General features: G+C 43.3%; 1 protein-coding gene across 1 annotated transcript in view; it reads left to right on the top strand.

Moving 5' to 3' along the window:
- Positions 1 to 5,887: 5,887 nt before the first annotated feature.
- The window catches only part of bmp2k (BMP2 inducible kinase), a 50,556-nt gene continuing 42,276 nt past the window's right edge, over positions 5,888 to 14,167 (top strand). The window contains exon 1 of the mRNA XM_040155908.1: positions 5,888 to 6,506. Coding sequence (XP_040011842.1) covers positions 6,356 to 6,506 — 151 coding nt within the window. The 5' untranslated portion in view covers positions 5,888 to 6,355. The remainder of the gene's footprint in view (positions 6,507 to 14,167) is intronic.

Below are 14,167 nucleotides of genomic sequence, written 5' to 3' on the forward strand. Positions count from 1 at the left end.
AAACCCTGACTGGATCTCGATCTGGGGGGACCACGACCACACTGCTTTATTTCTTATTCACCTCCTGCAGCTAAGAGAAACCCTGGTTCGAAACCCTTTTGTTTTCAATAGAATATGTATAAAGTCTGTTCTGTGAGGAAAAAAAAGGCATTTATTGATTTATTTACTTTACTGACATATAAAAGTCATGATATATCTCCTGACTTAGGGACTCTGGGACCTAGTCCCTATTATGGGTCAGGTTCTAAAAACGTTGGATCCTACACTTACCACAGTTCAACCTGACAGCGTGTTTTTGTTAGACCCGGCCTGTCTGGCGAATGCCTTCGTCGTTCCAACTGCACCCCCTCCCTCACCCCCCCACAAACGCAGGCTTTGTTTTTTTAAATTTGTAGAATCAGAGCACGCGCTGATCTAACCTTGACGACATTAGCAGGGTCTCACATTTTCAGGACCGCAGAAAACATCATACACCTGTTTCACAGGGTTTGCAGTGCTCCTCTCGATGAGTAATGAGCAAATACTTATAAACTCTTAAACGCATGCTGATAGGTGACCCTGCAGTTTTCAGTTATCTTATTACAGCCTACTGCTTTACTACCATGTATTCTATAAGAAATTATCATTTTCTTTCTAAGAAATGAAAATATTATGGTAAAACCTCTTTTCTTTTTCGTTTTTAAAAACAACTATTTTGTTTTTCTGAAATTAATCCTATTATGCTGGAGCTCAAATACTGGTATCTCTGTTCATACCACTGAGTTCATAATGTACTTCTCTCATGTGTGAGTGTCTTTACTTTTTCTGTCACATTCCTATAGTATCGCCGTTGGAGCTCATGCTTTTTCTGTGGTACTCAACAACACCCTTGTTCATTTTCCTGCCACGGGGACCGGTAGCTTTGTTACGACACTGGGGAGGCCTTGTGTTAAGGCACCGCTGTAGCTGCTTGACGCCTGTAACGCCTGACCGTATCTTCTGTGACAACGCGCGTGGCGCTGCAGCGGGAGGGAAACGAAACACACGGGGGGGAACGCGGGGAAATGCAGGCCAAGTTCATCCACGCTCGCTGCGCTCCGGACTCCAAACTGGTGCGTGGTGCCAAGTGTGAAGTGTAACAGACCAGAATTCGGGAGCAGAGCTTTTATCCCTCCTGACACGAATCCAGGAAATGTGAGCTTGTTTGCGGATTTCCGCAATTTTATTCACGGGAGAAAGTCTCCGTTTATAAACCGGCCTGCCATTCAGAAGTACAGTGCAGACCAGCACCACGGTCGGTACAGTGAAGCACTTTACTGGTTCACTGTGTGCGAGGATGAAGGGAGACTGCGTGCCAGGCTGATCCTAGGGACTACTGAGGACCCAGGGCTTTGCCAGCAATTCCTCAAAATTCAGCAAGACGTAATTAGTATGGATGAAGTTTAATGAAGATTTAAACACTTGTGGGCACAACATAAGTTTGTAAAGACGGATCAGCATGCAGGTTTTAAGTCGGTGGTCTCTGACCCTTGAGGCTTGTGAGCCGTTTACAGCCGTGACTTGTGACCCCTTTATCATACATGGGTTACGGTCTGAGTGATTTTTTTTTTTTTTCCCCTCTGACACTCTTCAAATCGGAAAGATTTTTAGAGGCCCAGCGAGGTGAATGAAGCCAGTAGGACGAGAAGAAGTACGAATAATAAACATAATTTTGTAACAAGCTTTTCTTTTTCGCCCCTGTAGTCATCTAAGATTGATCTCAGGAGAACTTGCGGGGTCCTGACCCACAGATTGGGAGCCAAAAGAGGTTGTAGCAAATAGCTTGTTAGTCTATATATATGTATATATATATAGATATTGTTATATTTGCTATGTGAGCGGTTTATTCGAGACAAACTTTCTCCTTCGGTCCAGGAAACCTGAACCCACCGTTTCTCACCTGGTGTCTCCGGTCAGTTCGCTTCAGCTCGGCTCAAGTGATTTCAGATCCGTTCATCGCTCTTAAACTATCATCGGCATCAAAACATCATTGAAGCCCTTGAAAACCAGGCTTCAAATCTTAAGTGTTTTTTCTAATATTCGTGAAGCCAAGTAAACAACATCAAAGTTTAGAACAAACAAACCAAAAACAAAAAAAACCCATCTGAAGGTGTTTACTAATGATCAAAAAGCTTAGCTGACACTCTTCGTCAGGACTGTGGGGTTGTGATTTGACAGGATTTGACCGAGAGCGACCAGACAACCCACCGGCTACTGTCAGATTCCGATTTACAGCGCATGTTGCTAAATTGTGATCTGTACAAATATGTACTGCAAACCAGTGAGAAGAGCTCAGTCAAGAGCACAAATACAGGAAGCTCTTACGTGAGATAACCAAAATGTTTGGCAGAAAACGACCTGATCACTCATAGTGAGAAAATACATTTTTAGGGCCTTTAAAATAAGGCAGAGCATTATTTTGCGAGTTTTGTTGGTTTGTTTTGAATTAAACGCCCACCGGGAGACTTCCCCGCGGCCTGTGCTCTAAACTTCCAGGAGGTCAGAGGTCAGCCCGGGAAACCGGTAGAGGTTTTCTGCTCAAAGGCGCTCCCGCGGGGGTGGATGGCCCGCCAACCGGTCCACTTGCCGAATGATGATCTGTCTGTACGTTCCTGGGTGTTCAGGCACCCAACAGGTGGCAGCATACAATTCACAGACAGCGAGACAACGATAAGTGTGTCAGAGAGGAAAGATTCCCCCCTGCATTAGGCAGGATGTGTCCAGACATGGGGGTTTATGCAGTCACGTGATCCCGCTGTGCTCCTCCTCATCTCTTATGTAATCCCCATCTCAGCCATGTGCTCCCCCCTATGACCACTGACCTGAATGTGCCAATCGTGACCACTTACCCACAGAAGAGGACGTTTTCCACCTCTAGCAACCGATGTATAGACGACAGAGGTGACTTTGGCTGATGTTGCACAAGTAAGACTGTGGAGGAACGAAAAGCCTGCAGAATACTGTGGTGGATTTTCCAGCCCACACACATGCCTTTGTTCACAAAGCCTGCAGGCAGCTGTCACACCACTTCCTCATTTGCCCTGTCTGGTGAAAAATTTGATTGTTTTTTCCACTGCGGATGATCATTAAAATTGAAGGGGGTGTCGAGAGATCAATTCACGCATTACTGAGGAAGTAACAGCTGTGACCCCTGCCTTAAAAAGGACCAGCAGTGATTTACAGGAAGAGCAGAGATACAGATGGGGCTACAGAAGACGGGGCTTTGATAATGATTTTTAAAAATGAGCAGAATTATAAATGTGGATCAGTATAACACATTGCTCCAGACCGGCCCGAGGTTTGTTTATTTTTTCGATGCACTGCATCTTTCCAGCCTGTTTTGTGTTCTCCTTCCTCAACCAAACTGCTCAGTCTGTCTGTCACTGACGCTGCCCCATTATAGATGAGCATTGTCTGGGTGCCTGGTATGGAAGCCCATTTCCACCAAGAAGTGAAACCAAAAAAAAATCAAAAAATACCAAAACAAACCATGAAAAGTTGGCCTCACTAAGTCAAGATTTTGTGTCAGTATGTCTTATTTTTTTGACTTACTATAAAATCAAGGATTTGAGGCAGTACATTATGGACGTAAGGGCCATAGCTACACCACGGGTGATGAATGCCTCCTTAAAAAAGTAACTGTATGTTGGTTCTATGCTGGCTATGGAGATACTATGAGAACTGCGAGGAACAGTGGCACTATTTTGACCTACCAAGGCAAAATAGTAAGACTTGGTAGGTCAAAATAATAACCCAAAGAGGTTGAGTTTGCTATCATAGACAAGTGGGGAAACTAGCAAAATAATGCCTCAGACGATGAATCAGTCGTCAAAATGTTTGCCAATTAGTTTTGCCAATTTCAGCTTTAGAGTACTGATAATTGTTTTGATTTACTAAATCAACAGATTACTGTCTTATTATTTGACTTAGTAAGTCAACATACTATTATAATACTATCTTATTATTTTGACTTTCCAAGTCAAAATAATGAGCTATTAATGAGTCAAAATTTCAAGATATTAGATTGACGTTTTGACTTAGCCAAATTTTTACTATGTAAATGAGCATCTCATAATTCATCTCATAATTTCCATTTAGTATCTCAGAATTTTGACTGATCACGAGTGTTTTTTTGTTTTTGAAATTTAAATTCAGGGATAACTTCATTCATTTATTTTTCTCTCTTCCTGGCATCCATGGGCGTCCATACATCCTCCACTTACACCAATCACAACAATAGAGGGGGGCGGGGCCACGTCAGGTTAGGTTGTCACTCTCATTGGGTAAATAACAAACCGCCCACTTATTTTGTAGTCTACGGTTAGGGAGTCACGAGAAGTTTAACGAAAATGACACAGGGGAAGTGGAGGTGACAGAGAGGAGCGTGACGAAAACGACTTGGCCGGAGGATTTCTGACAAGCAACGGACGCCTACTTGCATCAGGCTCGGGCTCCCACTTTGTTAGCCCACCTGCGCCCGGGGTAGAGCAACCGCTGTGGCTGTTAGCGAAGCTCGCTAGCCGCTAAGTACCGCAGCCAGCTATCCGGCTATCCGGCTATCCAGCTATCGAGCTAACTAGCCGCTTCGCCCGAGTGAAGCGAACAAGTCACGGTGAAGCTAACAACTCGGAGGCTACTTTCGGAGGGCTATCGGGCTGGGTGTGTTCCCGGGAGGGATTTTTTTTTTTTTTTTGCCGCCGGAGGAGGTGTTAGCAACGCCGCTGCCAGCTGCATTGTTGTGCTTCTCCGCTGCCCCTTTTTTCATTGTTGGCGGAGCGTCCTGACTGCACACCGCTGAGCCCTCGCACGCTAGCGACGGCTGCATCCAGCTAGCGTGATGTGTCACATAAGCTAACGAACCTATCACACATTTTGTTTCTGACCGTTTGTGAGTGGATGCTGTCAGTGGTACGAGCTTTGGGATACCGACGGGGTTCATCCCACCGTGACGCCTGCATATCAACTGTACTTTCATGTCGTGTCACCCGACAGCAAGTAGTCCCTCCAGAAGAACCAGACGCGGAGCATGCAGGAGAAGAAAATATTTCAGATAAGTAGATAGGGGACGTCGGACACAACCGAGTTAAATTGGACTCTGCGGTTAATTTAACACCAAGCGGGGGGATTGCATTTTGGTGGGCGGACTGAAAGAGAGAGTAAAGGATGAAGAAGTTTTCCAGAATGCCAAAGTCCGAAAGCGGCGGGCTCGGAGGGGCGTCCGGGTCCGGCTCCAGCTCCGGAGTCAGCAGCTACTTCGGGAAAGTGTTTGCGGTCGGCCGGTATCAGGTCACCGTGGAGGAGCTCATTGCAGAAGGTACGTACAGTAGCTAAACATTTCAGCGATTGTGCTGTCGGACCTTCCTCGCACAAAACACCCTTGTACTTTCTGGGACACACCCGTCATCCCCCGTTTGGAGGGACTAACTGTGACCGACACAGCCGTGAAGCATCTCTTCCAGCTTTGTTCCTTTTATGGGTCGGTAATTGGTTTGCACTCCACAGTAAAGACTCGGTTTTTTCCCCAAACATCTGCTTATTTCCCCAGAAAATGATCTGAAGAGTGGCTGAAATGGGTCGCTCCCCTCTTCCAGGCTTTGAGCGCTTTGGTACTTAAACTGGGACACCGGGGATTTGGGTACATGGCTGGAATTTTAACTTGCAACTTTTCCCCCCCATACAGCTTTAGTTTACATCCGGCTTCAGCTGTTCCGGGGGTGGGTGGGGGTGTTCAAAACAAAGGTCCAAGCCTCCTGTGTCAACATACAGCATGTAAAGATCCAGCCATTAAAATACACTTTGTCCAACATGTTCACTCAAGTTCTTCCGCAGTCTGCTTTTGTCCCTTGAGGATTTTTTTTTTTTTTTTTGCCGCCGGAGGAGGTGTTAGCAACGCCGCTGCCAGCTGCATTGTTGTGCTTCTCCGCTGCCCCTTTTTTCATTGTTGGCGGAGCGTCCTGACTGCACACCGCTGAGCCCTCGCACGCTAGCGACGGCTGCATCCAGCTAGCGTGATGTGTCACATAAGCTAACGAACCTATCACACATTTTGTTTCTGACCGTTTGTGAGTGGATGCTGTCAGTGGTACGAGCTTTGGGATACCGACGGGGTTCATCCCACCGTGACGCCTGCATATCAACTGTACTTTCATGTCGTGTCACCCGACAGCAAGTAGTCCCTCCAGAAGAACCAGACGCGGAGCATGCAGGAGAAGAAAATATTTCAGATAAGTAGATAGGGGACGTCGGACACAACCGAGTTAAATTGGACTCTGCGGTTAATTTAACACCAAGCGGGGGGATTGCATTTTGGTGGGCGGACTGAAAGAGAGAGTAAAGGATGAAGAAGTTTTCCAGAATGCCAAAGTCCGAAAGCGGCGGGCTCGGAGGGGCGTCCGGGTCCGGCTCCAGCTCCGGAGTCAGCAGCTACTTCGGGAAAGTGTTTGCGGTCGGCCGGTATCAGGTCACCGTGGAGGAGCTCATTGCAGAAGGTACGTACAGTAGCTAAACATTTCAGCGATTGTGCTGTCGGACCTTCCTCGCACAAAACACCCTTGTACTTTCTGGGACACACCCGTCATCCCCCGTTTGGAGGGACTAACTGTGACCGACACAGCCGTGAAGCATCTCTTCCAGCTTTGTTCCTTTTATGGGTCGGTAATTGGTTTGCACTCCACAGTAAAGACTCGGTTTTTTCCCCAAACATCTGCTTATTTCCCCAGAAAATGATCTGAAGAGTGGCTGAAATGGGTCGCTCCCCTCTTCCAGGCTTTGAGCGCTTTGGTACTTAAACTGGGACACCGGGGATTTGGGTACATGGCTGGAATTTTAACTTGCAACTTTTCCCCCCCATACAGCTTTAGTTTACATCCTGCTTCAGCTGTTCCGGGGGTGGGTGGGGGTGTTCAAAACAAAGGTCCAAGCCTCCTGTGTCAACATACAGCATGTAAAGATCCAGCCATTAAAATACACTTTGTCCAACATGTTCACTCAAGTTCTTCCGCAGTCTGCTTTTGTCCCTTGAGGATTTTTTTTTTGTTTTTTTGTCAATGTAAAAAGTTTTGTTCTTACTACCGTTGAAATGATGAAGACTGATTTCTCCTAGGCCTGTTGAGAAATACTGTAGTTTTGTGATAACGAATACAAATTTGATTAGATTGCAACATTAAAACAAGTAACAACAGCGCTTGCTGGATAAAGAAGTAAAGGATGACTTATGCAATGGCTGTGGCTACAGCCCTTGATGATGTCGACAGGCTTCCTGGAAACATTAGAAATTTCCTTCATGGCTTAGTGTAAGAAAAAGCCCTGTGGTCAAAAATGTAGAAACGAGAATCTCCTCTGTGCACAGTCAGACAAGCAGAAAATGAGGAAGTGTGGAAACAAACACGCCTCACAAAACAGCTGTTCTTTCACAAATGGTTCAGTGGCATCACAGTGTATTAACTGGAAAAATCCTTTGATTTGTAGAGCTGACCCAGATAAACCAGCTCAGCCAGTTAGTCGTTAGGGTCTCTTGTTTACTATGAACTAGTCATATGTTTATGCTCTTCATTACAGAATAAGGTAATACTGATGAGACATTACTAGAAACATGTTGTCAAATTTCACTCTTCAAAATAATATTCACAAATATCTTTTAGTCTGTAGTGAGCAACAGATTTCAAAAGATCGCTCTGCGGTACTGGGCTCTTCTTTGAAGGGATGACAGTGCTAGAAAGACAGTTTAGCAGTTTTTTGCATTTTGCAACAAATTGCTTACTTAAATTCAGTCTCTTCTGTTTGAGTATTTAGTGAGTCAAGGTCAGCTCAAGTAATATAAACTTGTAGGAGTTCAGGTGGGTAAAAGGGAAACCATGGTCATAGGAAGAGAAAAAAAAAAATGTTTTGCCCGCATACTAATCTCATTACAGAAACCATAATCATTCCTTGTAAGTCGTATTAAGTAAAAAACGCGAACTAAACCTTTCAGACGTGACAAGCATGTCCGTTCAAGTAACACAACACTGCAAGGATGCTGTAGTGTCAGAATGTAAACCTGATCTCACTCACCCAAAACAACAAAAATAAAAACCAGAACAAAACGAAACAACGCTTCCTGCAAGCAGTCATGCGTCTGTGTCATCCTAGAATCATGTGAAGTGACTGTGGCTGGTTTTGCTACCACGAACACAAGGTTACATTGTGACCTTTGCTCGTCTTTCTGCCCCAAGGTAAGAGCCGGGTGCCTGAGCCTGTCTGGGCCCGTCCTGGCTGCACAGTTAATCATATAATAGTATATTTCATTTGACATACAGCGTCTGCTGCATTCAGAAATGGAGATGTCCTACAGGAGCAGATGAACTGTTACTTTACTGAAACCTTTGTAGAAGTGAAAGTGGGAGGTGTAAAATCTTAGAGAGTAAACAGCCTTTGGAAAATGAATTGAAAATGTAATCAGAGTGAATCTAACTGTTTATTAGCAACAAAAGAGGGAAAGGGCTGGATTTCAAACTGTATTTTTAAAGTGGAATAAAGTGCAGCAAGTTAGTTCAGTGTTAGAGACCCACTTACACAGCATTTGTACTCTAATGGGTGTACAACACAAGTGCAATACTTCAGTAAGAACTTGCTTAAGCAGAAATCAAAGGACTGCCAAGAAGAATAGTCTAGAAAATGCAAGAACAAGCTACAAGCTACTCAGTTACAGTAACCACACTAAATCATTTAGTTTCTTCCAAACCACCACAGCTGCACTCACATTCATGATGTAAAGACACACTTACATGAAAACCTCGAGGAGGATTTCATATAAATGTAGCACTTGATGGTGTCACGAATGCATAGGGAGTGGAGCCCTGTGCTCTGTCAGCGCTGGTCCCATGTGCTGCCCATTCAGCATCACAGGCCCTCTAACCACCACCCAACTGCTGCTGGTTCTTCGCTGAGGTTTTGGGTAACCAGCCATCATTTGGAGGTCTCGTTCTATTTAAAGACCTGCTTGGTTGGTAAGGGGGCGAAAGCGTAGGAATAAATTTGGGATTTTCCCTGTTACTGTGGCCAAGGGACCACCATGTAACTGTGGATCAGGCGTCAAACTTTGGAGTGTTATTCAGGTTTTCTTTTTGCCCAGGAGAGAACAGTGACATTTGAACTCACACATACAGTTAGTAAGCTCGCCAGGTTAAGCATGTACCACGTGTTAAGTCTTTACCGCAGCGTCCCGGGTTTGAATCTCACCTGCCTTTCCTGTCTGTCTCTACTATCCCAGTCATAATAAAGCAGAAATGCAAAAAAAAAAAATCTGAATCAGCTGCAGAAATCTAACATAAGGTGAAGTTTTATGTGTAAAGTGAAACTGGTGCTGTGTCAACAGGAGTAATTCCTCCTCAGGAAGTTTTGCATGACAAAATGATTCAAGTCAAAACCACAGTATAAACTGATGCTGATATTGAACTATTTCTTCCTGTGTTCTGCATCATTTAGTTTCCGGGATCCATTTTGTCTTTTTCATAAAGGACATCCAGGCTGGTCAATCGGTGTGCATAGGCTTTATCAGGCCGACAAACCTGCTGCTGGACAGTGTGTGGCATGGGGTCACTTGTGCGACTGATGTCTAGGTACTGAATGAATCATGTGATGTCCCACTCCCTTATTCAGCTTTTACCCAGCAGCTGTGCCAGTTTAATGAAAAGCATGCGATTCACTTAAAGCCAGACCCACGACTAAAGTTTGCCGGAGAAGAGAAACCAACGAAAACACACTGAAATGAACAGGTACCCCTGTTCAAAGCAGTGCAAAAATCACAATCTCTAACCAATATATTCAAAATGAAACTTGCCTCAAGCTCAAAAGTTCTCCTGACACCATATGGTTAGCTGTTTTTTCCGGTGATATATCTGCAGTGCTGGACAGTTCTCACATTGAATAGGAACATAGTTATTTCCCTCCACTCCCCTTTAGCCTCTGTGGTTTTTCTTGAGCTCTATCTGATGCCGTCTCCAAGAGGAACACAGAAATGACATGTAGGAACAGGATGCATCTGTGAGCATGTCACCCTTTATCCACAAACTCTTATTGTACGGGGTTTCTTGTCAGGGCTTGGAAATTCTGGGAATGTCTAGAAATAAATTTGATAAATTATGGGTTTGGAAAGGTTTAGTACTTGCACAGAAAGCCTAACAGAGTTTTGAGATGTCACACTAGACACATGCTAGAACTGTTATTTCCTGAGCCTCTGTCATTACGCACACCTCTTGTTGTGAAGAATAATTTTAAATTATTCCTGATGAATAAACACAGTCTGGAAAAGTGTAAAATTTTAGAATTTTAAAATAGTTAATATGAGGGGACCCTGCTCTCACATGCTCCCACTTCTCATATACACGTTAGTTCACCAACCCGTGAATATTTCGGAATATATCCTCGGGATATTTGCTGAGCAGCCGGTAAGCATTTAACAGATAACTGTCTCTGGAACATGTCTTGTTGTCAGCTTAACGTGCATAATTGCCCTTATGTCATTTATTCACCAGACCACGACTGCTACGTGACTGCTGTAACTGCCTCACACTGTAGGTACAAGACAAACGGTTCACGTTTGCATCTGTCGGTAAACTCTTGGTTAACTGCTTCTTTCTAATTAACAGGAAGACCTTTGCTCAGTGGTTTCCTTTCCCTCGTTTGCAGTTTTACAAGCAAATTAACAGCAAGGTTGTAATCCCTCACTGCCTCATCTCATTAGGATCACAACCATCTTCTAAGCATCAGAGATTGTGGACTTTATGCATCTTTTCAACCTTCTTCATAGTGAAAGCCTCAAAGTTGGCCTGACTCTCAGCTGACTGGTCCTCTTGAGAAGTGTCTTTGCATTTTATGTAACACGTGCCTGTCACAAAACAAAGCACCGAGAACTTTTTCTCTCAACACGCTGACTTCACAGAAATTCACCCAATTGCTTGCTCTCAGCGAAATCTTGAAATGTTTACACTGGGTTGTATAATGGTGCTCTGTAAGGTCGCGGGCTGAAGAGATGAGTGCGGTGTAAGATCTTCAGCCTCGGTTGTTGGGACTCCCTGACCACGACAAGCCACAGATCATGTAAACAGGAGAAACGCAAACACTGTTTCCATGCAAACAGCTGCTGTGTTCACAGTGAACACGTGGCTTTTTCACCTTGTCCTTTGCCACTTGTGATCTGGACAGATGCCATGCATTCACCAAACAGGCTTCTGGCCTCTGCACTGCTAGAAATTTGCAGAACAACTTTATCAGAACAAATAACGGTTACAGTTCACTTTTCTTACGTGATTTGCCAAAAGAATTTGTGAAGTGCATTTGATAAGCTCTGTGTTTTGAATTTCTTCAGCTGTGTTTGCGTTGAGAATATAATAAATAAAAGCTAAAGCCAAATGTTAAGTAAATATACTTAAGATATCTACTGCGGTCTGACACAGTTCGGTGGCTTACTGAGTGATATGGTTGATATCAGTATCATGATATTAATAATATTTTTCCAAGATGGAGTGATTGAAGACCATATTCCCTCAGTTGGGTGTTTTTACAGTGATGGTTGAGGGCACTGGTGAACTGTGTTGGAACAGCACAAGATAAGATTTTATAACTCTGGAAAGCCACAGTTGTTTCCTATTGCACGCATTTGATTGGCCAACGCAGTGCCTCGCTGGATGACATCACATTGCATGGTGTCAAAGTTGAGCTAGAGTCAGCTTTTTTGCTGGATGACCTTGTGTTTTTATTGATTTATTTATTTTTTTATTGTTATTCAAAGAAGGAGGCTGCTTTTTTTTTATTTTTTTTTTTATTTTTTTTAAACAGTGTTGTTGTCTGAACACAGCTCAACACAAAACTCCGTAAGGAAGCATCTGCAATTATGTTCCTTCACTCTGTTTCTCAGGTTTTTCCTGCCTTAACAAATTTATTGAAAATAATGTACAGTGATCAAATTGAGGCTCAAATGAAAAAAATAATGCGGCATTCATTTCATCTTGTGTAAACCAATGAATTGAATGGCTCATTTTTTTTTTTTTTTTAGTTTTCTTATTATGCTTTGCTTGGACAACTACATTTTGTGAAACGATAACAATGACTGAATATTGAGAAGAATGAATATGAATGAGCGGGAAAAAAAAAAAAGATTATCACAAAGCCCTGCGGAGGAGAAATGCCTTTTGCAAACATCAAATGCTTTTTATTTGATTATAGTTATTTACACACAAAACGCTGTAATTTGATTTAAAAAAAAAAAAAAAAAAAAAAAAAAAAAAAGTCAAGGTCTTGCTTTGCTTGTCTTTTCTTTTGGCTTAAGAGAGGCTTCATCAATCATTGCACTGCAAGTCAGAGCGTTCCTCTTGATAATGTTTTTTTGAATGACCTATTTGATCTACCCTCTCTGCCAGGGGAGGGCAGCGAGAATGCATCCCATCTACATTATTAGCATACTGTACTGGTGATGAATAGGCACATTGTGCCCCTTTGTTGTCTTATTCTAGCACCCTAGAAAGAATGCTGGTACGATGCAGAGCTTGGTCCCGTGATGGGTATCGGTGCCTTTGTGCTTGCTCATTGAGGCCTTCTGTATCTGCCTCTCTGCATTGCCGCCCCTCCCCTCTTTGTGAAACTGCAAATGAATGATTTTCTACCAATTCATCAGCGCCTGATCTGAGGAGGGCATCGAGCCAAATGTGGGTTTGGAATTTGGGTAAATTGTCAGTCGGAGGTTGTCATCAGAGAGCTAGCAAATTTGTCGTTTTGATGTCAGCATTGAAATTAATATTCTGATAACTGCAATAGATATTATTTGTCTTAGATGCTAAATTATAAATGCCAATATATTGCTCAGACCTGTCACTAAGCCTCCATGACTCGTGGCTAGAAATAAAAAAAATAAAAAAACATGTTGTCCTGGCCTGCTCCTAGACAAGGTCAGTTTTTCCACAGAGACTAAGTACAGGTTTGAAACTGATCACAGGCTTGTGCGAGCACACTTGACTGCATGACAGTGACTCGTGCATGACTACACGCGATTGGATGACAAGTCGGGTTTGATGAGTGATTGCCTCAGTCTTAATGACCGAGGCTGTGAGCACTGTTGACAAGTTGGTGCCAACATGTCATTCTGGTTTTGCTGTGGGGTATATGGAACCCGAAAAACATTTGTCCAATACAGGAGTGGTTTATTCTTCTAGTCCTCCTTTATAAACACTTATGGAAAAGAATGCAAAGGCATCTTCTGATAATCAAATAAAAGAATGAGGGAAACACTTGACTTAAGGCTGTCTGGCTCTGGGTTTTCAGTTTAGACGGCTGGGATTTGAGGCTTTGCTTTGAAGCTGATTTGTGCGCTTTTTGGGTGGCGTACACTGGAATACAATAACATAACGTAGGTTATGTAATGCTATGCATGTTTTATTGCTGCTCCTGTGGGATTCTGCAGTTTGATCAAGTCACTTGCACAGTTGTTTTCAGCTCTTTCTATCCAAGGCTTGGTGCGACTGAGCAACAAACAGAGATGATGAATGCTGCGTTTGAGGCTAGATTTCTGTTTACATTTGTGATACATTTTTGACGTATCCTTAAAGATGGTCAGCGTCCGGCGTCGTCTGAGTCGTTTCCTGTATGATTCAGACCAGGTGTGTCAGTTAACAAGCCATATCTGGTCTGTAAGATACAAAGTTTAAGTCTAAATAGACTAAGTAGACTGTAAGTAGACTGACTCACATAAAGCAAAAGAAGAAAACCTTATCTAAAGCTTAAAATTGTACCTCTGGTTTAATGTGTTGCTGTACAGTAGCTAGGGTGACTAATTTATGGTGCCACATAGGCTTTACCTGTTGACTTTCTCAACATCACAACAACATTTTTTTTTTTGGCAGTGTTCACTCAGTTCTTTATACTTTTTGATACAAAGGGATGTGGTTAAAACTTGCATTAATTGACAGTATGTTAACAAGCTGTTAATATGTTACTTGAAGGTCAGGTTGGGCAATGTTGGTGGTGCAAACTGGCGACTGCATTTTAAGTTTAGGAAGAGCTAATTTGCCTGGAAAGTAGGTTGTGCAACCTGCTCCGTTAATTTCACTAAACTAGCACATGAAATACATAGAAGGAACTGCAAATTGGCCCAAGCAGGCTAATCAGGTTTTTGTGACGT

Source organism: Xiphias gladius, chromosome 19 (assembly GCF_016859285.1).
Source record: "Xiphias gladius isolate SHS-SW01 ecotype Sanya breed wild chromosome 19, ASM1685928v1, whole genome shotgun sequence".
Lineage (NCBI taxonomy): Eukaryota > Metazoa > Chordata > Actinopteri > Istiophoriformes > Xiphiidae > Xiphias > Xiphias gladius.